The sequence below is a fragment of the Prinia subflava genome, chromosome 19 (genome assembly GCF_021018805.1).
Source record: "Prinia subflava isolate CZ2003 ecotype Zambia chromosome 19, Cam_Psub_1.2, whole genome shotgun sequence".
Lineage (NCBI taxonomy): Eukaryota > Metazoa > Chordata > Aves > Passeriformes > Cisticolidae > Prinia > Prinia subflava.
Genome location: NC_086265.1, coordinates 12,138,395 through 12,162,902, shown reverse-complemented (window position 1 = coordinate 12,162,902; position 24,508 = coordinate 12,138,395). Strand labels below are relative to the sequence as shown.

The 24,508-nt window shown below is 59.8% G+C and overlaps 1 protein-coding gene and 1 non-coding gene across 3 annotated transcripts; both read left to right on the top strand.

Moving 5' to 3' along the window:
* Positions 1-214: 214 nt before the first annotated feature.
* Positions 215-24,242, top strand: AP1B1 (adaptor related protein complex 1 subunit beta 1). 2 transcript variants are annotated; one of them, XM_063416122.1, is made up of 23 exons: positions 215-248; positions 4,574-4,683; positions 5,810-5,871; positions 6,716-6,821; positions 9,315-9,450; positions 10,121-10,366; positions 11,099-11,289; positions 11,713-11,934; positions 12,949-13,069; positions 13,215-13,310; positions 14,147-14,262; positions 15,290-15,455; positions 16,324-16,422; positions 17,047-17,306; positions 17,630-17,825; positions 18,909-18,938; positions 19,065-19,211; positions 19,345-19,490; positions 19,990-20,119; positions 20,341-20,425; positions 20,669-20,755; positions 21,021-21,175; positions 22,196-24,242. In XM_063416122.1, exons 3-23 carry the CDS (start codon positions 5,835-5,837, stop codon positions 22,268-22,270), a joined length of 2,847 nt encoding a protein of 948 aa, XP_063272192.1. In that variant the 5' UTR covers positions 215-248; positions 4,574-4,683; positions 5,810-5,834; the 3' UTR covers positions 22,271-24,242. The 2 variants fall into 2 exon arrangements, with proteins under 2 accessions (XP_063272192.1, XP_063272193.1); XM_063416123.1 differs by lacking the exon at positions 18,909-18,938 and having other exon boundaries at positions 218-248.
* Positions 19,585-19,689, top strand: LOC134560464 (small nucleolar RNA SNORD125). Its single transcript, XR_010082743.1, has one exon. It is a non-coding gene; the product is annotated as a small nucleolar RNA SNORD125 (small nucleolar RNA).
* Positions 24,243-24,508: the final 266 nt, after the last annotated feature.

Below are 24,508 nucleotides of genomic sequence, written 5' to 3'. Positions count from 1 at the left end.
GCCCTGCCCCCGCCCCTCCCGCCCTGGCCCCGCCCCTCCCGCCCTGGCCCCGCCCCTCCCGCCCTGGCCCCGCCCCTCCCGCCCTGGCCCCGCCCCTCCCGCCCTGGCCCCGCCCCGGCCCCGCCCCTCCCGCCCCGCCCCCGCCCCTCCCGCCCTGGCCCCGCCCCCTCCCCGCCCCGCGGAGGCCCCGCCCCGCCCCGGAAGCGCTCCCCGCTCCTCAGTTCCGGTGGCGGCGGCGGCGGTGGCAGGTACGGACCGGGCCGGGCCGGGCTGGGGCTGAGCCGGGACCCCGCGGGATCCCGCCGGGACCCGCAGCTGCTCCTGCCCCGGGCGCCTTCCCCGAGCTCCGCCCGTGCGCACCTGGGACGGGTCCCCTGCCGGGGTTCGGGTCGCCCCTCGTCCTTCTGGGCCCGGGCCCCTCCTGCCCCCGGCCTGAGCTGTGTCTGCTCTCTGCCCCTCTGGCACCGGCTGTGTCCCTGTTGTGACCCCCGGCCCGCCCTCCGCCTCGCCCCGGGCCCGTGTCCTCCTGCCCCGGGCCGTGTTCCCGTGCCGTGTCCCTGTCCTGACCCCGTGTCCCGGGCCGTGTCCCCATGCTCCCCTCCTCAGTCCGGGCTGTGTTCCCCTCCCACGCCGGGCTGGGGCACACAGGGGTCCCCCCACCCCTCCCCGCCGCCTCCCCCGGCTCAGAGCGTGTCCCGTGTCCAGCGCTGCCCTCCCGGATCCATCCCGGAGGGGTCGCCCCGGGATCTGCTCCCTCCCCAGCAGCCCGGGCACCGTGTCCCGGCCACAGCCAGAGCCCCGACGGGCACCGCGCTGGGGGCACGACCCTCTGGAAGGGCCGGGGGACACGGGGGGGGCCCCTTCACCCACCTCAGGGCATGGCACATTCATGGGGAAAGGTCTCGTCTGTGCATGGAGTAAGCTGGGAACTGGGCATGGAGCAGACAAGGAGGCAGCTGGGCTGACACATCCTGTGCTCGTTGCCTCCTCTGCGGAGATTTTAGGGGGAAAAGCCCCAAACTGGGTAAAAAGGAGCTGTGAGGCAGCTCCAGCCTGAAGGAGCCGTGTTGGAGGTGTTGCTGTTGTTCTTGCAGGTGTTTTGTGTGGAGTTTCCCAGAGTTTTAACACCTCAGGGGTCCCATCCCCAGCAGCTGCAGGGCTCAGGTGGGGTTTTGTGTCCCCTCTCTCCTGGGGTGACAGAAAACAGGATAAGCCTTGGATGAGTTGTTGGATTGATGTGGTTTGGGGTCAGCCTGCCAGGCTGAACAGGCTTGGGGACCCCGAGGGGCTTTCCAGAGGTGTTGGGCCTTGCTTGGATCAAGCCAGGCTGGGAATTCCGTGGCAGGAGGTGTCCACCCTGCAGAACCTGGCTTTCCCAGGAGGAGAACATCCCCTCTGCCGTGGGAACCTGATGCTGTGTCGAGAGCAAGTCCTTGATATCACTGAGGGTGCTCAGCCAGAGTTTGGGGGGAGCCCCTGTGGGTGCCACCCCCGTTCAAGGTGATTAAAAATCCCCCCAGCTCTCAGCATGGAGCTTTGGGCTCTGTGGCAGTGGGACCCTGGCAGTGTGTGCTGCAGGGGCACCTCAGGGTTGTCCTTTTCCCTTTTTCCTTGAGTTCATTCCCCATTGTTGGTTGATGGGATGTATTGGTTACAGCTCGTTTGCTGCTTTGGGTCTGCCACGGTTTTGGGCACTTTGCTGGTGGCACAGTAAGTGTGGCTCCTGTTCCTGAGTTATCCAAGGGACTGAGTTATCCCCTTGCTTGATGGAGATGGAGCCCTTTGGAATGCCTGTGGATTGGTCAGGAACAGGTTTGTGAGAGGATGGGGATGGTCCTGGTCGGGACGCAGTGCAATCACAGCCCCGAGCTGCTGCAGGGCCGAGCTGGAGCAAAGACTGGCTCCAGTCAGGCCAGAAAGAGGAAAAGTATCTCACTGGAATGTGTGTGGGGCTGGTGGGAGCCCCTGGGGCTTGTGGCAGCCTGGCAGAGGTGGGGTGAGCACAGGGATGGGAGCTGTGCCCATGGCTGTAGGGAGGAGGAGACTGCTGTGAGCAAGGAGGGAAAGAACTGTGATCAGCACAAGGCTCTTCACTGTGGGGTTGTGTATCCTCAGCCTTTGGTTCTCTTCCTCCTCCCTGGGGTGTTTCTCTGCCTTTGCTGGTGTTTGTGGCAGCTCCTGGGCTTTGTCCTTAGGGCAGGGATGTGCTCGGAGCTGTGGGGAGCCATCCCCACCTCAGCCCTGCCTGACCTCACCCTGTGCAGTGCCCTGGAACTGCCTCACACCAGCAGGGAACTGTTATGTGATTCCCCACGGCTCCAGTTACCCATTAATTTTTTAGAACCTTCCTTAATTTCCCTAATTATGCCACCTTGGCCCTCGAGTGCTTCATTTCCAGCTGAGGTGTTTGCTTGTGGGGGTTTCCTTTCCCCACTAACCTCCAGTTGCCCCTCTGTTTTCCAGGTGAGCCCTTTCCTAGGAGCTTGCCCTTTGAGTTCCTGCTCCCTGGCTTTGGGTGCCAGCCTGTCCCCCCTGAACAGCAGGAACCTCCTGCCTTTGCTCCCTTCCTTCCTTCCTGAGACCTGGGCCAGGCTGGGCAGATCACAACTCCTGGGCTGGGCTGTCAGAGGGTCTGGAAAGACCTGGGAGCTGTGGTGGGCTGGGATGAGCGGGGATTTGGGATATCTTTGGCACAGGTTGAAGGCTGCATCCCGGCCCTGACAGTGGGTCTGTGTTGGTGGAACCTGAAAGTGAATTCAGAGGAGGCCACAGGATGGTCCCAGGGCCGGAGCCCCTCTGCTCTGGAGCCAGGCTGAGAGAGCTGGGGGTGCTCACCTGGAGAACAGAAGGCTCCAGGGAGAGCTCAGAGCCCCTGCCAGGGCCTAAAGGGGCTCCAGGAGAGCAGGAGAGGGACTGGGGACAAGGGATGGAGGGACAGGACACAGGGAATGGCTTCCCACTGCCAGAGGGCAGGGAAGGATGGGATATTGGGCAGGAATTGTTCCCTGGGGAGGTGGGCAGGCCCTGGCACAGGGTGCCCAGAGCAGCTGTGGCTGCCCCTGGATCCCTGGCAGTGTCCAAGGCCAGGCTGGACAGGGCTTGGAGCAGCCTGGGACAGTGGGAGGTGTCCCTGCCATGGCAGGGGTGGCACTGGGTGGGCTTTAAGGCCCCTTTCCCACCCAAACCATTCCATGGTGAAAGTCTCTGGTCAGCAGCATCTCAGCCTTCAAGGATGGAGGAATTATCCTAAAACAGGGTGATAAAAGTAGCAGAAGAAATGAGTTTTCCTCCCCTCTCCATAAGAGGAAATGAGCAGCACCAGCAATGGCTCATTTGGCATTGGTGTCATTCCCAGGCAGCCAGTGGCAGCACCCACCTTGGGGGGAAGCCCAGGGATGTGTTTGTTGTTGTATTTTGGGTTTAGGAGCCTCTTGTTTCCTCAGGATAGCTGAATTTGGGAGGTGCAGGCGTGGCAATGGGAAAAATGGGGTGGCTGAGCTCTGCCATGTCCCTGACCTGGGTGCTTGAGAGGCTCTGGTTTGTGTGGAACTGTGGAATTCAGTCCCCTGGAGTGAATAAAATCAGGGATAAAAGGCTTTGGGTTTGTGGCACTGCCAAAACCTGTCCCAAAATCAGACCTGAGGAGGTGTGGGGGATCTCTGGGTGCTCCTCTCCAGCAGATTCCAGATCCTTATGGACACTTAACTCCTTGAATCCTGTTTGCCAGACCAGTTTAAAACAAGTTTGGTGTGAAGGTAGGGTAGAATCTGAGCCGCCACAAGGTCGGGGGGTCGGTATCCTTTGTTTTGTTGTATCCTGCTTTTTGTGAGTGAGGAGCTGCTCCACTCAGCCTCTTGCTGGGAGATCAGCGTGGAAAAGAGCTGGGTAGGAATTGCTGGAGCTGAGGGAGCAAACGCCTTCTCTCAGCTCTGCACCACACAGTTGCATTCTTAAAACCAAAGGCAGGCAGCAGCCCTGGCCTCTGCCCAAGGGCTGAGCTGTGGGAATTCACCTGCGGCTGTCGCGTCCCGGGCTGGCAGCCAGCCCTGCCTTGTCACCCTGGCACAGCCTGGGGGACACACAGGGTGCAGGGTGCTGAGCACCGGGGCTTGGCAGCTGTTTGGATCCCCTCATCCCCCTGCTCCAGGCCCTGGGGTGCTTCCTGCCGGGAAGGTTGGGTTGCTGTGAGGAGTGAGGGGTGCAGCTGTGAGGAGTGAGGGGTGCAGCTTCATCTCTGAGCTGGAGCCACTTCCCTTCTTGGGGTTGCTGCAGGGCTTAAAGGAGTGGGGGGAATGGGTCTCTGAGGTCGGTGGGGTTTTGAGTGGCTGGACCACATCTTGGTGGGGTTGTGGATAGGGAACCACAGGCTGTGCTTTCCCTGGCTCTGGAAGCTGCAGGGAAGCGGGCGTGTGATTCATGTCTCTGAGCTGCCTGCAGAAATTCCCTGCTCGCCTTCAAGTTTGCTTTCCAGGCACTTCTGCAGAGCAGGGCTGAGTGCGAGCCAGGTCCTGGAGTCAGAGGGACTGCAGTGAATCCTCTTCCTTTCCTTCCTTCCTTCCTCCCTGTCTGGCAGGACGGGATCTGCAGTGAGGTGCAGAGAGCTGTGGCGCAGCCCGGAGCTCCCGCTGTTCCCTGGAGAGCCATCGACTTAGTGGGATAAAAAAGGCTCTGAATCAATCCCAGGTAACTGAGGCAGGGAGGAGTGTCTTGTCTCCCGAGGGGCAGGCCTGTGGCAGTGTGGTGACAGGCTTCTCCCCCCAGAACAGCACCAGGATCATGCTGCCAGCCCCCAGAGCAACCCCACGCAAGCTCCTTCCCTCTCCCTCCCTGCCAAGCTGTGTGCTCTGCCCAGCGTGCTCAACCCCCAGATTTCATCCAGATTTTCTTTTTATCCCTGCTGGGGTTCCCTCTCCAGCTTGGACAGGGAACAGAGGACACAGTTCCTCTGTGCTCCTGCTGCGTTTGGCTTTCAAGATGCTCATTTGCATCTTAAACCCATCCGCAAGCTCTTTTTTTTTAATCTCTTTTTTTCCACTTGGCTTTGCTTCTCATGTTCCTGCCCCTCCAAAACAGCAAAGCCACTGCAGGCTTTCAAGGACGAGCCTCTGGTTCCTTCCCTGTTGAAGGAAAGATGGGAAAAGCAGAGCCACAGAAGCCAAATCCCCGCTGACCTTTCTGAAGAGCTGCACATCTCCTTCCTCAGCCTACCAAGCCCTAAATGTGCCCTAAACTGCCTGAATTATATAATGCAGCCTCAAGTGCTGGGCGGAAACCTTGCACCCTTGGAATTTAAAGGAACCCTGCTGGAGCAGGGCTGGTTTCTGGAAGAGGCTCCCTTTGATCTGGCAGTGCCCCTCGGCTGCGCTGTCTGGTGGAGCTGAGCCTCAGGTTTGGCTCAGTTCCTCTCCCCAGCCCAGAGCTCTTCCCTGTGTAGGTGTGAGGGAGGGCTGGGTGTGAGTTTTCCTTTAGAAAGCATTTTTTGGATGAGGAGAGGTGAATCCAGGGGGGATCACTGAGTCCCCGCTCCAGCTCTGTGCAGGATGGGATGAGCAAAGTCAGGGCTGCAGCCCTGGAATCTTCAGTCATTCCTTTCCTCCTCCACATCCTCTTTGGAGAACCAGCTGGTTCCCCATCATCACAGAGCTGCAAGGTGCTCACACTCCCTAGGGGTTGGGCTTCCCCTGTGACTGTTCCCATGAGATCCCAAACTCTTTCCCTCCCCTGGTTTTTTTCTGTCCCGGAGCTCTCTGTAACAACCCCTGTAAGGAAATGATCAACCCTGACCCGCTGTGCTCTGCCTCTCCTGCAGGGCCCTGCTGCTGCTGGAGACCACCATGACGGACTCCAAGTACTTCACCACCACCAAGAAAGGTAAGGGAAGGGGCAGGAATATCACAATTCATCCTAAAATCACCAGCTCCTTCTTACACCCATATAAAGCAGGTGGGGAGGGTTGAGAAGCTCCTGTGGCAATGCCCTGAGTCCCTGTGGGAGGCTGTGGCTGACCCCCCCACCCTGCTCCCTGCTGTGGGGCGGCTCCTGGGCCACTGTAGGGTCAGGACACCCTGTCCCCAGCCCCCTGACCCCGGCCAGGGCTGGTGGCAGCTGGTGATCGGCTTTAGCGGCTCAGGAGCTCCCCTGGGCAGCGCTCGGGGCCTTAAGCGCTCTCCAGACCAAGGAATTAATGTGGAGAGAAGCCATGTGGCATCTTCCTCTTCAATCTGCCAGCCCAGGAGGGAGTAAGGAGCTCAGTGTGGCTTCAGGAGGGCAGGGGATGGTGCCACAGGCAGGGAGGGATTTGGGAGCCACCCTTCCTCATATGGGCTTGAGGAGCAGGGCCCAAAATCCATCTGCCATCATCCCTGGGAAGGGTAGGGCCTCATGGGGCTGGGACAACCACCCCACAGCCAACAATACCCTCTGGATAACCCCATCCAGTGACTGTGGGGTGCTCCTGGCTCCTGCAGCATTTCCCATGCCTGTGGGGCTGGAGGAGCCATAGGGATTCAGGAGGCTCATCTCCATTCCCATGGGTGGGAGCTGAGCCCCCAGAGCAGCCCCAGCCCTCGGTGAGGTGTTTGGGAAGTCAAACCCCTCTTTTCAGGGGTGGCAAAGGAACCCTGTCATGCAGCAGGTGGGAGCTGTGCTCACCCAGCAGAGGTCTGGGGTACCCCCTCCACTGATCCCTGAGCTGCCACTTTTCCTGTTTTTCCAGGGGAGATATTTGAGCTGAAAGCTGAGCTGAACAGCGACAAGAAGGAGAAGAAGAAGGAGGCTGTGAAGAAGGTGATTGCCTCCATGACTGTCGGCAAGGACGTCAGGTGTGTGGTGGGGCTGCAGCGTGGAATATCCTGAGTGGGAAGGGACTCACCAGCATCATCCAGTCCAACTCCTGGCCCTGCACTGACATCCCAACAATCCCTGGGATTGTGTGTCCCTGGGAGCAGTGTCCAAATGCTCTGGCAGCCCTGGGGCAGTGCCCGTTCCCTGGTGAGCCTGGGCAGTGCCAGCACCCTCTGGGGAAAGAACCTTTTCCTGAAATTTATCCTAAACCTCTCCTTCAGGCTGTTCTCCCATGTGCCCAAGCCACACCCAGATGGCTTTTGGTTTCCCTTTTCCCCCCGTTGCTTCCAAGAGGGTTTCCATGCTGCTTTTCCCTCGGGATTCACCCAGGTCCGCTCCTGGCTGCAGCTCTACCTCCTGGAGTGCAGTCTGTGTCCACGTGGCCACCTGGCAGGTGGGGGCTCTCTTGGATTTTGTTGTAATCTGGCTAAAAGAGGATTGGTCTGGCTGCCAGATCAGTTTGTTGGGATTATTCCCACTCCCTTTGTGTGTTACTAAAAACAAGCAGGACCCCCTCAGAGCCTTCGTCGTGGAAGGTTGGTGGCTGTGCCTGGATGTTGATAAATCCTTTGCAGCCTCTCCAGTCCAAAAGGTCAGGCAGCTGCTGTTCCTGCTTCCCTTTTTCCATCTGGCTGAGCTGCACGAGGCTCCTTCCATGCCTCTTCCTGCACAGACCTGTCCCAGCACAGGCAGCATCAGCAGTGTGGTTTTCACGGTGCATTTGAGAGTAAATGGAGGGAAAACACACTCAGGGTTGGGAGAGCTGGGGCATCCCTGGCTCCCAGGGCAGCAGCAGCAGCAGCAGGGAGTGTCCATCTTGGGACCACTGTGGAAACCACACAGAAATGGCAGGAGCTTCCAGTACTTGAAAGGGCATAAAAAAAGAGGAAGAACAGCTTTATACATGGACAAATAGTGACAGGCTGAAGGAGAATGGCTTTAAACTAAGAGATTTAGATGGGATATTAGGAAGGAATTGTTCCCTGGGAGAGTGATGAGCGGCTGGGATGGAATTCCCAGAGCAGCTGTGGCTGCCCCTGGATCCCTGGCAGTGCCCAAGGCCAGGCTGGACAGGGCTGGGAGCAGTTGGGACAGTGAGAGGTGTCCCTGCCCATGGCAGGGGGTAGAACTTGATACACTTAAAGATTCCGTGATTCCCATTCCATGACCCTGTGGCAGTGTCAGCCCATGTGCTTGGTGTGTGCCTGTCTGAGGCTGCAGGGAAGCAGTTTGCTGAGCTCACTGCTCCCCAGGAGGTGCCAGCAAAGCCCGGTTTAGCCCGGGGTGAGACCAGCTCAGGTGGGCAGCAGCTTTGCAAAGCTCAGTTCCCTGGATTTAGGGGAGGCCCTGGGTTTGATCCTGTCAGGGCTGGCTGGGTTTGCGGAGGTGGAGAAGCTTCCTGGAGCCGTGGGACATCTGTCAGGGTGGAATAACGCCTCTGTTAGCCCTGGGATCTTGATTGCCTCCCCTGAGGTGCTTTAATTGTCTAATTGGTCTGTCTTTGGATGAAACAGCATCTCTGGAGTCCCACAGCTCCAGGGTGTTTGGGAAGGGGAAGCCCCAGCTCTGTGGAGGCACCTGATCCACTCCATTCCCCTCCATCCCAGCAGAGTATCCTGGTGCTCAGGGCTCACCAGGGGAGTGGGGCTCCTCCTTTTGGCACCATCCTGTGGTGATGCAGAATATCCTGAAATATTCTGAGTTGGAAGGGATCCACAAGAGTCATCCAGTCCAGCTCCTGGCCCTACACCCCAACAGCCCCACCCTGTGCCTGAGAGAATTGTCCAGCACCTTCTCCCAGGGCAGTGGATGTGCCCAGGAGCAGGGATGCAGCAGAGCCATATGGGAAAACTCAATTTTGGTCCATCAAGGGCTGTTTTTGATACACATCCATTAAAAAAAATCCACTGGGGATGGGCATTTCAGCCGTGTCTGCTGCAGGGTGGGCTCAGGTCATGGAATCATAGAATCATGGAAAGGGTTGGGTGGGAAAGGGGCCTTAAAGCCCATCTAATCCAAGACCCAGCCATGGGCAGGGACACCTTCCACACTCTCAGGCTGCTCCAAGCCCTGTCCAGCCTGGCCTGGGACACTGCCAGGGATCCAGGGGCAGCCACAGCTGCTCTGGGCACCCTGTGCCAGGGCCTGCCCACCCTCCCAGGGAACAATTCCTTCCCAATCTCCCATCCATCCCTGCCCTCTGGCAGTGGAAGCCATTCCCTGTGTCCTGTCCCTCCATCCCTTGTCCCCAGTCCCTCTCCAGCTCTCCTGGAGCCCCTTTAGGCCCTGGCAGGGGCTCTGAGCTCTCCCTGGAGCCTTCTCCTCTCCAGGTGAGCACCCCCAGCTCTCCCAGCCTTTCCTCCCAGGAGAGACCTGGGTTTTCCTGCCTTTGGGAGCAGGATATCCATGGGAAGGGGGGTCCCTGGGCAGCGTGGCCGTGTCCTGCCTTCACAGAGCTCTCTGTGTTCCAGCGCTCTCTTCCCAGATGTGGTGAACTGCATGCAGACTGACAACCTGGAGCTGAAGAAGCTGGTCTATCTCTACCTGATGAACTATGCCAAGAGCCAGCCAGACATGGCCATCATGGCAGTGAACACCTTCGTGAAGGTGAGGGGACAGGGCTCTGTGTCCTGAGGCCACAAGGGACACCACGTGCCAGTTCACTGCACCAAGCTGCAAATCAGGGAGCGTGGGCAGCTTGCCAAAGCCTCTGCCTTCTGGAGGAGGGGCTCTCCGAGCTCTAGAGAACTGATTGAATTTGTCCAGTAATGCAGAAACCCAGTTTTTTGGCAGCCGTCCTGTGCCACTCGCTCTGTCGGGGGTGTGGGCAGCTCCCGTGATCGAGAGCCGTCATGGGGATTTATGTGCTCAGAAATCCCTCGTGATCTTCCCGTTGGAGCTGGGAACTGAAGAATGTGTTAGGAACTAGGATATTGCTAAATCACTGAGTGAAAAGGCCTGGTGGGCTTTAGAGGGAGTTCAGGCTTTTTAGGGAGAATAAACCCCACATAATAATCCTGATATGCATTTCCAGCATCATGTTGGGTTCATGTGTAAGTGATGGGAACAGGGGATGCCTGGATGGATTGAGGGGTTCTGGGAGTGAGAACTGGTCGTGTTGGAACTCAGTGGGTGCAGAACAAGACAGAAACTTCTCTTGGGTGACTTGTTCTTGAGACCAGAACATGAGAACCTCAGGATTTGAACGCAAATCCTCCTAGAGGATACCTGTGCTTGAGGAGCCCTGGAGATCCAGCCTCTGCTCTCCTCCCTGCAGGACTGTGAGGACCCAAACCCGCTGATCCGGGCGCTGGCCGTGCGCACCATGGGCTGCATCCGCGTGGACAAGATCACCGAGTACCTGTGCGAGCCCCTGCGCAAGTGCCTCAAGGACGAGGACCCCTACGTGAGGAAAACCGCCGCCGTCTGCGTGGCCAAGCTGCACGACATCAACGCCCAGCTGGTGGAGGACCAGGGCTTCCTGGACACCCTCAAGGACCTCATCTCCGACTCCAACCCCATGGTGATCGTTTTGTGCCTTCTCCACCTCCTCTTCGTCCAAGTGACACTCACCATTCTCCCATCACGTTCACATCCAGCTCCCTCCCTCCCAGACTCTCTTTTTGGTGCTAACAGATCACTTCTGGGGAGTTTTTGCTTCTCAGGACTGCAGGCTGTGTTCCCTGCCCCGTAACCCTGTGTCCTGGATGGAGGGTTTCTCCCATTCCGTGGCAGTGTGTTATCCCTCTGTTCCCAGTGGGAAGGAGGCTGCTCCAGCTCGGGGCAGAGGGGAGCTGGTGCTTGGTTCTGATACCACAGCCAGTGGCTTTTGCCTCTGATTTTCAGCTGGGCTTTGGCTTCCCTCCCTTTCCCTGGGCATGGGGAACTTTAAAACCATCTTTCCTCAGGGTTTCTCTGCCCACAACCTTTCCTGCTTTTCCAGTCTTACCCTGGGCATAGTGTTGAACTCAGGAGCTGTGTGGAAAGCTCTGGGGGCCCTCAGAGCTGCCTGGGGAAGGGAACTGGGCACGAAGCCAGGTCTGGCTCCTGTGGAACACGTGGGAGCCGTTGGAGATGCGGCGTGGGCGGTGGGAGCGTGCCGTGGGGATGGCTCATCCATCCCCCTCACATCTGCTGTGGGAGGGAGAAGCTGGAGCCCCGATGCAGGTGGGATGTGAGGGGTTGCAGTATGGAGGCAGCTCATCCCCTCACGCCACATTTGGTGTCACCAATCCGTGTCCTGTCCCCCCGGCAGGTGGTGGCCAACGCGGTGGCGGCGCTGTCGGAAATAGCAGAGTCTCATCCCAGCAGCAACCTGCTGGACCTCAACCCCCAGTCCATCAACAAGCTGCTCACAGCCCTCAACGAGTGCACTGAGTGGGGCCAGATCTTCATCCTGGACTGCCTGGCAAACTACATGCCCAAGGATGACCGGGAAGCACAGAGGTGAGGGGGACAGGCAGGGCTTGGCACTGCCCCTTCTCCTCTGAGGAGTCTTCATCTCCTGACCCTGCTGCAGGAGGTGGGACAGCGGGCATCTGCTGCACCTGTGCCTTGGGCATGGCCATCTGGAGCCTGCCCTGGTCCTGTAGTGAGCCCTGGCACCAGGATTGTCCTCCTTGAGCTGCTTAAAATGTGGCTGCAGGGGACAACGGGCACTAGGGAGCCCTGAAACGGGGTCACCACCAGAGGGTTCTACAGGGCCTGGGGAATAACCTTCACTGGGGCATTCAGGAGCCAATTCAGCCTCCTTGGGAGGGTCCCAAGTGCCGCTCAGCTTTCCTGTGAGTCCTTCCTCACTGCTAGCAGGAGTTTTTCAGCAGGAGGAAGGGCTGGGGTCATTTCCTTTCCCTCCTCCTCCCCTGGCAGCATCTGCGAGCGGGTGACCCCGCGGCTGTCCCACGCCAACTCTGCCGTGGTGCTGTCAGCTGTCAAGGTGCTGATGAAGTTCATGGAGATGCTGTCCAAGGACCTGGATTATTATGGCACCCTCCTGAAGAAGCTGGCCCCACCACTGGTCACTCTGCTGTCCGCAGAGCCTGAGCTGCAGTACGTGGCCCTGCGCAACATCAACCTCATCGTGCAGAAGAGGTGGGTGAAGGGTGTCCCCTCTCAGCCACAGGTGCTTCAGTCCCTCTGACTGCAGCAGTGTCACAACACATCCTGTAGAGTGTTTTCTTCTCTGTTGTTTAAAACCCAAGGGAAGGGTCATTCCAGGAGAGTCATGGAATCGTGGAATGGTTTGGTTGGGAGGGATCTTAAAGCTCATCTCATCCCACCCCCTGCCATGGGACCCCTTCCACTAGACCAGGTTGTTCCAAGGCCTGCCCAACCTGGCCTTGAGTCAGTCAGGGAATGAGCAAGGAGCTAAGCTGGGGTCTCCAGTTTAATGTATCCTGTAGTTTAATTTATTCTTTATTTGGGGCAGCAAAGGATGGCAAAGCCAAAAGCTTTGAGACTTTGGAGTAATCACTCCATGTGTAGGGAGGGATTTTTGTGCTGCCAGCTGCTTTCTCCACAGTTGTGCTCTTTGAACAAGTGCTCAGAGTCCTTTTGTCCCTTTGCTGATCTAAAATCCTGGTGGGCAGGAGGTGGCTGAGGCTCCACACGTGTGCCTGGAGCAGGAGTGGCAGCTGGAGAGCCCCAGCCCAGTCAGATGATTTGTCCTCCTCCCAGTCAGCGCCGTGGTTGTCTCTTAAAAATAGCAGCAATTTCTGGGAGAAGTGGAAAGCAATTAGTGTCCCTGGGAGTGGGAATGTGGAAGGCAGCTTGGAGCTGGACCTGGCCTAGCTCTTTCCCAGCTTAGAAGGAGGTTGAGCTGGTGAGAAAGGTCCAGCCTAGCCCTGGGGTCTGGATTTGTGTCCCTGCTCCCACTAAAATGTCCCTTCCAGCCTTGGCAGGACAAACGTCTCCCGTTGCCTCATGTCTCTCACGTGTTTGTGACAAGGTTGTGCCTGTCCCCTGCATGCCAGCACAGGGGAGCCAAGGGGCAGAGTCCTGGGGGATAAGCACTTGGATCCCTTGGCATTGAATTGGCCCCCAAAACCTTGGGATTGTGGTGGAAGTGGGTGTGTGCCCCCTGACGCTGCCCCTGGCTGCCCCCAGGCCCGAGATCCTGAAGCACGAGATGAAGGTGTTCTTTGTCAAGTACAACGACCCCATCTACGTCAAGCTGGAGAAGCTGGACATCATGATCCGCCTGGCCTCCCAGGCCAACATAGCCCAGGTCAGGAGCTGTGCCGGGGCACCCAGGGGTGTCCAGATCCCAGCCCCAGCTCTGCGGGCTGCTGTCCCACCCCGCCTCTCTGGTGCCCCACTCTCCTGGTGGCTCTGCCCTGCTGTGGCTCTCAGCGTGCTGTGCCATCCCTCAGGTGCTGGCGGAGCTGAAGGAATACGCCACGGAGGTGGATGTGGATTTTGTCAGGAAGGCGGTGAGGGCCATCGGCCGCTGTGCCATCAAGGTGGAGGTGAGGGCTGGGACACTGCTGGCCCTGTGCTTGGGCAGGGCAGCACTCCCCAGCACATGGGGGCCATCTCATCCCAGGAATTTGCAAGTTGGAGTCTTCCCAGGCCTGGGGATGAGCCCTGGTTGTTCCACAGGGATCTGTGGGGTGTCAGGAGAATATTCCATCCCCTTTTCCTTTGCCACTGGAGCTGCTTTAGGATCCCTGCCTAAAACAGGGCCAGGAGTTCTGAATGTAGTGGATGATACCAGTGGCTTGCTGAGGACAAGAGTGGGAGTGCAAGGGAGCTGATCCCTTCCCTGGGGGCTGGGAGGGAGCTGATCCCTTCCCTGGGGGCTGGGAGGGAGCTGATCCCTTCCCTGGGGGCTGGGAGGGAGCTGATCCCTTCCCTGGGGGCTGGGAGGGAGCTGATCCCTTCCCTGGGGGCTGGGAAGGAGCTGATCACTTCCTGAGGGGCTGGGAGGGTCCCAATCATTTTGCAAGAGGCTGGCAAGGAGCCAGTCCCTTCCTGAGAGGCTGGGAGGGAATCCATCCCTTCCTGATGGAATGCTCAGAGGCTTTACTTCCCTGTGGGGATAATTTTCCAAAGGGGATTGTTAAAAACCTCCCTGGAAAGGTGGCTCTGCATGGTCAGAATGCTTCCCATGGGGGGAGAGGAGCCTGTGGTAATGTGTGGAGAGGATGAGGAGGAGCCACACCTGGATGTGAAGGGGAGACCACGCTCACATGTCCCCCATTCTGCTGTGGGTTGGATTTGGGGGGATAAGGCGGATGGGGTTTGGGATGGGGATGTGAGGGGTCAGTCCGGGCTGTCCCCGTGTGACCGAGTCCCCCCGCAGCAATCGGCCGAGCGCTGTGTCAGCACCCTGCTGGACCTCATCCAGACCAAGGTCAACTACGTGGTGCAGGAGGCCATCGTGGTCATCAAGGACATCTTCCGCAAGTACCCCAACAAGTGCGTGTGGATCCTGCGGGGTGGGGATCCTGCGGGGTGGGGATCCTGGGGGATGGGGATCCTGTGGGGACGGGGATCCTGTGGGGACGGGGATCCTCGGGGACGGGGATCCTGGGGGACGGGGATCCTGGGAGACGGGGATCCTGGGGGACGGGGATCCTCCCTGGGGGACGGGGTTCCTCCCTGGGGGATGGGGATCCTCCCTGGGGGATGGGGATCCTCCCTGGGGGATGGGGATCCTCCCTGCGGGACGGGGATCCTGGGGGACGGGGATCCTGGGGGACGGGGATCCTGCGGTTTGGGGATCCTGGGGGACGGGGATCCTGGGGGACGGGGTTCCTGCGGGATGGGGATCCTGGGGGACAGGGATCCTGCGGGATGGGGATCCTCAGGGATGGGGATCCTCTGGGATGTTCCTGGTCCTACACGGTCTCCTCCCTCCCTTCTGTGATTCTGGGGCCACAAACTCCTGGTGGGATGAAGCCCTCGGAGCCTCCCCCAGCACAGGTGGCTTTGGGGTTTTTTTGCCCCCAGGATCAGTCCATGGTGTCAGTCTCAGATCCGGGCACTCCAACGGAGAGGAGCTGCCAGGGATATGCAGGTCCCTTGCGTCAGCAGAAACTGTCCCTGGCTCTCAATCCAGCTCCTGATGCTGGGACAAGGGCAGCAAGAGGAGAGGGGAGGGAATGTTCCAGCTGAGCCAGGATGAATAGGCAACTCTGTAATCAGGAAGTCGGGGACTAATAGTGGTAATAAATACTAATGAACTGAATTGGTAAGGAGCAGAACTCTGCAGGAATAGCTGGCAGCCCCGGGCGTCTCTGGAGAGGAGCGGATCAGATGAGCAGGGTTAATTCAGGAGCAGGGAATGTGCCCTGGGATCAGTGTGGGCACTGCCCGTGGGCCGAGGGGACAGCCACAGTTCTGCTGTGGGCAGTGGGATGTGGTTTGGAGTTTGGATGGATCAGGATCCGGGTCCCCTGCTTCTGGTGAGCTTTCTGCTGCTCTTTGTCCCCTCCTGGGGAAGGTACGAGAGCGTGATCGCCACGCTCTGCGAGAACCTGGATTCCCTGGACGAGCCTGAGGCCAGGGCTGCCATGATCTGGATCGTGGGGGAATACGCCGAGCGCATCGACAACGCCGACGAGCTGCTGGAGAGCTTCCTGGAGGGCTTCCATGATGAGAGCACCCAGGTGTGCCAGGGGGCCTGCTGGCTCGGGGTGACGCTGTGACAGCTCCTGCTGAGGGGAGCAGGGCAGTTTGCTCTGCAGGGATTGTTTGTGCAGCTGCTTGGAGCAGCCGTGTCCCACGGCAGGTTTGGGTGTGGGATGTGGGCCAGGCGTGGAGTAACCTGGGATAGTGGAAGGTGTTCCTGCCCATGGCAAGAGGGGATTGAGATGGGATTTGAGGTCCCTTCCAGCCCAAGCTGTTCCATAGTTCTATAAAGTGCCACCGTGGTGTTGTCCCAAGTGCCTTCCCTATTCCTGGTTGGGAGGCACCAGTCACTTGGTTATCACAGTGTGCCAGCACAGGATCTCTTTGGAGCTGGAAAATGAGCAGAGGAAGCAGTGCCTGCCCTGTCTCCCAGGGCAACTGAGGCCAATGGGTTTGCCTGTGGAATTTTGGAGGGTTTCCATCTCTGGAAAACCGTGCAAAACACCCTGTAACCTAGTGACAGCAAACAGGGCAAAGCCTACAGCTGCCAAATAGCAAAGCCAGAGGTCCAGGCTCCCTGAGAGATTGGGAGGGGCTGTCACAGGGGAATTCCTGCAGTTTATCCATGTGGAAGTCAAAAGATGCTCTGGCCTGTGCCCTGGGGGACCATGTACCCTGCTCCCAAGATCCTGCCCCATAATGTTGGGGTCAAACTGTGTCTGAGGTGTGGAAGTGGGCTGGGAAGGGGTCAGGTGAGGTGTGACTTGTGTCACATCCACTGACATGGTCACCGTGCCTTTGGTCCCTTGAAAGGCAGGTTGGAGTTGGGGCAAATCCACATGTTCCTGCACAAACCCAGTGTGACCTGTCTGTCTGTCTGTCCCTCACCCTGCCTGTCCCCCACAGGTCCAGCTGCAGCTGCTGACAGCCATCGTGAAGCTGTTCCTGAAGAAGCCCACGGAGACGCAGGAGTTGGTGCAGCAGGTGCTGAGCCTGGCCACACAGGTGGGTAACACCTGGGAGAGCTTCCCAGGGCCTCCCATCCCCGGGGCAGTGGGAAAGGCTTGGCCATGTGACAGCAGGCAGGTAATTGGAGCTTAAATCAGAATGGTTTGGGTTGGCCCTGAAGGATCCTCTTGTTCCAGCCTGCAGGGAAACATTCTACTCTCCCAGGTTACTCTGAGCCGCATCCAGCCTGGTCTTGGACACTGCCAGGGGTCCAGGGGCAGCCACAGCTGCTCTGGGCACCCTGTGCCAGGGCCTGCCCACCCTCCCAGGGAACAATTCCTTCCCAATCTCCCATCCATCCCTGCCCTCTGGCAGTGGGAAGCCATTCCCTGTGTCCTGTCCCTCCATCCCTTGTCCCTCATCCCTCTGGGAATGCTGACAGTTGAAAGCCTGGAGGGTGTGGACACTCCCATGGCTCAGGAGGCACCTTATGGCCTTTGATCCCTGTGATCCCTCCTGGCAAGGCTTAGATGGGAAAAGCAACTCTGAGCAGCTCTGTAGGAGCTGCAGGTGCTCCAGGCAGCTCTGTAGGAGCTGCGGGTGCTCCAGGCAGCTCTGTAGGAGCTGCAGGTGCTCCAGGCAGCTCTGTAGGAGCTGCAGCTTCCCCATGGCTTCCCGAAGGACTCGGACAACCCCGACCTGCGGGACCGTGGGTACATCTACTGGCGCCTGCTCTCCACGGACCCCGTGGCCGCCAAGGAGGTGGTGCTGGCGGAGAAGCCGCTGATCTCAGAGGAGACGGATCTGATCGAGCCCACGCTGCTGGACGAGCTCATCTGCTACATCGGGACCCTGGCCTCGGTGTACCACAAACCTCCCAGCGCCTTCGTGGAGGGCAGCAGGGGCGTCGTGCACAAGAATTTGCCCCCGCGGTCGGGCTCGTGAGTATTCCCGTGCCCCCACCCAGTGCTGGGGCTGCCAGAGCTGTGGATGGAGGGGTTGGATGTGGGGCTGAGTGGTTGTGGGGCTGCTGTGGGGCTCAGAGCAGAGCCCCCATCCCAAGGGAGGTTCTGTAGGAGCAGGGCTGTGTGGGTTCAGCCCTGTCCTTTAAAAGGTGAAGGAGTGATCCCAGTGGAAGGCGATCTCCATAACAATGTTGTGGAGCCAGGATGGGCTGGAGGGTCCACTGGGCCAACTCTTGTCTGCAGTGGGACCTCTTGTCCCAGCTGGAGCTCCTCACCCTCTCCTGTGCCATTCCCTTCAGGACTGAGATTGCTGAGAGCCCGGACACAGTCCCATCGGGAGACTCAGCAGCAGATCAGCCCTCGGTGATCCCCACCCAGGGGGACCTGCTGGGGGACCTGCTCAACCTGGACCTGGGCCCCCCAGTGAGTGGGCCACCCATGGGCACCGTGCAGATGGGCGCCGTGGACCTCCTCGGGGGTGGCTTGGATGCCCTGGTACGTCCCAGCCCCCGTGCTCCTTCCCTGACCCCAGGCTGTCCCATTGACATCGTGCAGGGCTTGGTGCTGGCTCTGTCTGGGCTGTCCTGGGGTAGGACAGACCTGTCAGCCTGGGGACATCAGGCTGGTCCTTTCCTGCAGTGGGTGAGGACAGAGGGCACTGCACCCCAGTTTATCCTGCCATTATCCAGTGGAGGGGTCCCACCACCTTTTCTCTCTGTTGGTGTGGCTGTTCCCACTAGCTGTGCTGCAGGAGTGGCTGCTCTTGGGGGCCCTTCTGTGACCCCCAGACTACTGCAGGGCTGGGCCAGGATGTGCCCACTCCCAGCCTGTGGGGTGTCCCCTGTGCCGGGAGATCCCAAGGTGACAGCGTGTCCTCCTGAGTGCAGCCCAGGCAGTGGTTTGGCCTCGGGGTGAGGTGGGATGGAAACCTCACCCTGTGTGGGAACACCTGCCCTGTGGGTGCTGGAGGTGGGCCAGGCTCCCTGAAGGAGCAGAGTTTGGAGTTTCCTCCATGACTCATGAAACCAAGCAGATTTATCCTAAAGGGAGGCAGCGTCGCTGTAAGTGCTGCCCTGGCGCCTCGTGGTTCTCAGGGACTGATGATGGGCTGGCACTGAAGCTGGGAATGAGGGCTGGCTCTGTCCCCTGGCTCCAGGACAGCCATGGACAGACAGATGGATGTGTCAGGACTAACCTCTGTCCCCTCCTCCTCTTCCCTCTCTCTTTTTGTCTCTTCTCTCCTGGCTTCTCTCTGCATGTGGCTCTTCTCTCCACCTTGCCTGCTTCTGCTTGGAGATGGGGGACGAGTCGGAAGGGGTATGGATCACCCTGTGCCCAGCCCTCCAGCCCCGTGCCCACCCCTGGCTGCCCCTGCTCCCCCAAGCCCCAGTGACACCTCGCCTCCCTCTGGGGACAGCCATGGCCCCTCACAGCTCCTGCTCTGGGACCACTGGAGCATCCTGACTCCAGGCCCCTGCTGTCCCACACTGCTGCTTTCAGGAGTGTCCAGAGGGGACATTTTGGGGACCCCTGTGCCCCCAGCCCTGCCCCTGCTGATGCCCCTTTCTTCCCTTGCAGCTGCGCAGCGATGTGGGAGGCAGCCCTGCTGTGAGTGCCCTCACACCCAAACCCTCTCATTCTCTGCATCTTCCTCCTCATCCTCCTCATCCTCCTCTTCCTCCTGCTGTCCCCCTCCCCGTGGTGGCGCCCGTAACCCCTCCCTTGTCCCCACAGATCGGTGGTGGTGGTGGCACTGCCACACCAGCTCCCCCCACGGCACCCACAAACGTGGGGGCGCCCCTTGGCAGCGGCCTGGGTGACCTCTTCGACCTCACCGGTGGGGTGGGGACCCTCTCAGGATCCTACGTGGCCCCCAAAACGGTGAGTGGGGCAGCCAAGCTCAGGGTTAAGGGGGACACAGACCCCCACAGCAGAGCCTCCCCTGGAGGAGGTGGGGGAGCACTGGAGGGTCTCTTGTGGGTGACCCCAGGGGTTTCTTGTCTCCCTGGCCCAGGTGTGGCTCCCTGCCATGAAAGCCAAGGGGCTGGAGATCTCTGGCACCTTCAGCCGCCAGGTGGGCTCCATCTCCATGGACCTGGTGCTGACCAACAAAGCCCTGCAGGTCATGTCTGACTTTGCCATCCAGTTCAATCGCAACAGGTGAGTCCTGCCCGGCCTGGGGCCTCCTGGGAGCCCTGGAGAGGCTGCCTGGAGCAGTTTTGTTGGAAAAGGGAGTGAGGAAGGAGCTGCAAGAGCTGGGAACAGCCTCTGGTGATGACCCTTCTCTCACTGATGGCTGTGGTGGTGATGAGCATCAAACCAAAGCCTCTAAGAAGTTGGCTGAAGAGGCCGTTCCCCAGGGCTCTGACAGTTGTCCTCTTGTTTGTCCTGGGGAACTGATGCTGCCTTTTCCCTCAAAGGCGCTGAGGGAATGCTGCAGGAATGCTGCACATGGGTGTAGGAGGAAGGGGAGATCTTGGGGCTGCCCCAGGGTGGGCAGGGCAGGAACCAGCCCCGTCCTGGACATCGCAGGGGCAGCAAGGCCATTCCTGGGATGCTGGTGGGGAAAGGCAGGGAGTGCCAGGGTTGGATGGACAGCGCCTTGTGCCACCACCTGCTGTCCCCACCCTGACCCCTGCCCTCCCTGGTGTCCCCCCAGCTTCGGCCTGGCCCCGGCAGCTCCTCTCCAGGTGCATGCACCTCTGGCTCCCAACCAGTCCGTGGAGATCTCCCTGCCCCTGAACACCGTGGGCTCTGTCATGAAGATGGATCCCCTCAACAACCTCCAGGTGGGGAACACGGGGGTGTCCCCTCCTGGGGAGCTGGGGACGGGACAGGGTCCCTTGGAGAAATCCAGAGGGACGTGTGACAGCAGGAGCCAGGTCTTGCTGCAGTGACACTCGCTCCAGAGGGACGGGATGGGACAAGACAGGATGGGACAGGATGTGGGACATTTTGGGAGCCTGCTGTGGGTTGGAGGTGTTGAAATACTCATGTCCTTCCACCCCAGGTGGCTGTGAAGAACAACATTGACGTCTTCTACTTCAGCACCCTGTACCCCCTGCACATCCTGTTCGTGGAGGATGGCAAGATGGGTGAGTTGGGTGACCATGGGTCCAGCAAGGTGCTCTCTGTCACCTGTCCCTGGGTGCCATCCCAGCCTCTGGAACCTGACTGATCACATTGGGTGAGCCCCCAAGAGCAGGTGGCTGCCCTGAGCCTGGCCTTGCTGGAGGGGGTGGTGTGTCACCCTTCGCTGCCATGTCACCTGTACTGTGTCACCTTGGGGGTGGCCAGTGTGGCAGCTCCCTCAGTGCTGGTGTCCTCCCTCCCTGCAGAGAGGCAGATGTTCCTGGCCACTTGGAAGGACATTCCCAACGAGAACGAGACCCAGTTCCAGATCAAAGAGTGTTCCCTCAATGCAGGTGGGTCCCACCCCGCGGAAGGACCTGGCTCAGGTCATGTTTAACTAACCCTGTCCCCAGGTGCCACATCCACACAGCTGTTAAATCCCTCCAGCACTGCCCTGGGCAGCTGTGCCATCCTGACCACCCTTTCAATGAAGAAATTTTCCCTAATACCTCTAATCTAAACCTCTTCCCTGACAAAGAGGGGAGGAGGTGGGGCAGGAGCAGCCCCAAAGGGAGCAGGGGGTCAGCCCAGCCCCTCAGCCTCTCTCTCCCATCCCAGATGCTGTGAGCAGCAAACTCCAAGGCAGCAACATCTTCACCATCGCCAAGAGGAACGTGGAGGGCCAGGACATGCTCTACCAGTCCCTGAAGCTCACCAACGGCATCTGGGTGCTGGCAGAGCTCCGGATCCAGCCCAGCAATCCCAGCTTCACGGTACATCCCTGCCCTGCCCGCCCCCAAACCCCCTGGGGCAGCCCCTGCCTTCCCTGCCCGAGCCGGGGGCACACCCCTGGTGCTGGGACCTCCCCAGCTGCTGGGGGTGCTGGTGCCAGCCCCGCTGTCCCTCTCCCGTGGGGAGGGTGACACTGCTTCTGTGGGGGCAGCTGGAGGACACAGAGGGGTCCCAACACACTCTGCTCCATGAAACCCTGTCCTGGGAGCATTCCCTGAGCAGGGATCTATCCATACCTCATCCTCGAGCCATCCTGGTGTCCTGCTTTCCCTGCCCCTCCCCACCGCCCTGGCAGCCAGTTGTGCTGGGGTGGGACGAGCTGTGTCACCCTGACTCCTCTCTCTGTCTCCGTCCCCACCGCCCGCCCTCGCCGGCCTGCCCGCCCTTGCAGGATCTGGAGGTTAGAGACTGGTTTTTGCCTGGCTTTGGGCTCTCCCTGGCTGCTGCCTGGATATTCCTCCCTCCCCCGATGTTCTTCCCTGCCCTGCCAGTCTCCTGGTGCCTCCTGCCTCTTTCCCAGCAGGGCTGGCACAAAGGAGAGGGACATTCCGAGGGCTGGGGTGTCCCCAGCGCCCTCCTGGTTTCACTGGGGATGAGGATAGCTTCAAATCCCAGAGGATTCTCCATGAACTTCCCCAGCTTGAGGAGCTAATTGATTTTGGAATAATTTAATATTTAAGCAAACACCTGAAGGCGCTCATTCCTCTTTGGAGAGGAGGATGATTTTGGGGAACCCTTCACCCTGGAGCGCCAGGCACTGAATCCAATCCCAAAAGCTGGAGTGTTGCCCCTGCCTGTTCCCTGCCTGTGCTGCATGTGGATGGCTCTGCCCTGGGAGGGCTTGGAGGGCTTTAATAACCTTTTTCCAGCTGCAGTCAGGAGCTGGAGTGCCTCGTGGGAGGGTGCTGCAGCATGCAGGGCTCTGCTTTGGGGCTGGCGGCTCTCCAATGTGGGGTGGGATGCCGTGGGTGACGTGGGTGCTCTTCCCTCTCTGCCCACAGTTATCCCTGAAATGCCGAGCACCAGAGGTGTCCCAGTACATCTACCAAGCCTATGAGACCATCCTGAAGAACTGAGGTGCTGCTGTAGCCCCTCCTCCTCCTCCTCCTCTCGTCCCTCTCCCGCCTGAGGAAGCAGGGCCGGATCCGTGTGCATGTCCCTTTCCTTCCTGCCCGGGAAGCAGCCCCTGGGATTCTCCCAGCAGGGCAGGGGGCCGTCCCCAGCCCTGCATCCCTGTAGCAATCCCTGTGTGAGTGAGGCTGTGTTCTCCCTCCAGATCCCAGTTTCACCCTCCAGCTGGGAGTTTTGGGGGGCTGCTCTCCCACCTCCCAAAAACCCCAGCCCCTGGCTCTCATGGAGTGGTGTCTGGTGGTGGGTTCAGCATTCCAAACCCTGGGAATAGCGGCTGGGGGGCCCAGAGTGCCGTGGGATTAGGTGGCTCTGGCTGCAGATCCCCCTGGAGCCCTGGGATTTGGGGCTGGCACAGGTGGGAATCAGCTTTGGCTTCTTCCCCCTCTCTCTGCCTCTCTCTGATTTTGTGCCCTGGTACAGTGGAGTGGTGGGTGAGCCCTTCACAGGGATCTCCTTCCCATGGGAGCCCTTCCCGAAGCTCCCAGAAGGGCTGGAGGATCCCAGATGTGAGGCTGTACTTGAAGTGCAGCTCAGAAAGGGCTTTTCCAGCCCCTGCCATGGAGGGCTCTGAGCCTCCCCTCTCCCCCTGCCCAGCCCCACGGCTCCCTCTGCTCCCCCCAGCACCTCTGGGTGCTCCCCTGGGGGTCCCACTGCTCCCTTCCCCCCAAATCAAGCCATGGGTCCTCCCCTCCCTCGAAGCAGGAAATCTCTAATATATGAAAGATAAATATATTGTAATGTTCACGGGTTTGAAGGGAATGTTAAATAAAGGTGACACTGGCGGGGTGGCCGTGGCCCGCTGATCCCGAGGGAAGCAGGATCCTGGAGCTTCCTGCCAGCTCTGATAAGCCCTGCCTGGGGCCAGGGCCTCTGGCACGGCAGGGCCTGACACAGCAGAGGGACAGGGACACGGGGCCAGTCACCCCCTGGGGACAGGATGGGCCTGGAGAGCTCTTGGCTCTGCTCCTGGAGCCTCTCAGGCTCCACCAGCGCCAAGCTGGCCTTGTACCCCTACCTGGTGTCCAGTCTGGGTGCTCCGAGCCCCTGCTGGGGTTTGGGACAAGCGTGGGGTCCCCAGGAGGTGCTGCTGGTCCCTGGGGTGGGTGACAGCCCCGGGCAAGGATGGGCAGCACCACTGAGTCCTGCTCTGGGACACCCCACAGATCACTGGTGCTGCTCTGGGACACCTCGTGGGCCACCAGCCCCACTCTGGGACCACAGTGCACACCCTGCTCTGGAACCCCCAGTCACAGCAGGGGGGTCACCAGCAGCAGGTCTGGACCCTCCTGGTGCCCCACAACCTGCCCAGCCCTCGGAGCGTGGCCCTGTCCCCCTGGGCCAGCACCCAGGACAGGGGGTGAAGGTCCCTGGCCATGGGGCACTTTGGGCTCCAGGGACACCTCGGGGGGGTCTCAGTGGGGTACAGGACACTGAGATCGGCCTCACCCCAGCTCTTCACTGCTCCCACCCCTCCTGGGACCCCAGAGCCCTCCTCCCGTGGGCCTGGGGGTCTGAATCCCCCTGGACAGATGAGCAGACATGGTGGGCTCAGCTCCGTTGGTCTTTACTGGCTGGACAGGACATGCAGGGCTGCAGGGGTGGGGCCACGGTGGCCTGGGCTGGGGGCACAGCCCTGTCCCACCCTGGGGACATCAACACGAGCTCTGGGCAGTGCTGGGGCCGGTGGGGGCTGCAGAGGGAAGGTGACCCCTCCTGCCCTGAAACCGGCTGTGGTGACCAACTGCACGTCCCAAAGTCATCTCAGGGGGGAGAGGAGAGATGAGAAGGGGGTGAAGGAGATGATGATGGAGCCAAGAAGAGAAGAGGGGAAGGTCAAGAAGAGGAGAAGAAAAGAATGTGAAGGTCAAGAGGAGAGGAAAAGACAAGAGAAGGAGGAGGCAGCCCAAAAGAAGAAAGGAGAGAGAAAATGAGATGAGGAGGAGGATGACAAGAATGGCAAGAAGAGGAAAAGATGAGAAGGTCAAGATGAGGGGAAAAAGTGGAGAAGGAGGAGAGATGAAGAGCCCGGGCTGGTGCTCTCCAGCCCCATTCCCAGGTGCCAGCTCTGCTCTGGCCACCACTGCCCTGACCACAGGACGGCCCCTCCTGTGGAGCTGCCCCCCTTGGGATGGGGACACCCCTGGCACCCTCTGGGCCTGGCTGGGGGCTCCTTGCAGGGCCCA

What these genes read in the sequence shown, in the direction of transcription:
- AP1B1 (XM_063416122.1), top strand. Translation starts at nt 5,835, where the DNA reads ATGACGGACTCCAAGTACTTCACCACCACCAAGAAAG. An exon ending in TCTCCGACTCCAACCCCATG is followed by an intron (nt 10,367 to 11,098) that starts GTGATCGTTTTG and finishes TCCCCCCGGCAG; the next exon opens with GTGGTGGCCAACGCGGTGGC. An exon ending in AGAGTGTTCCCTCAATGCAG is followed by an intron (nt 20,756 to 21,020) that starts GTGGGTCCCACC and finishes CTCCCATCCCAG; the next exon opens with ATGCTGTGAGCAGCAAACTC.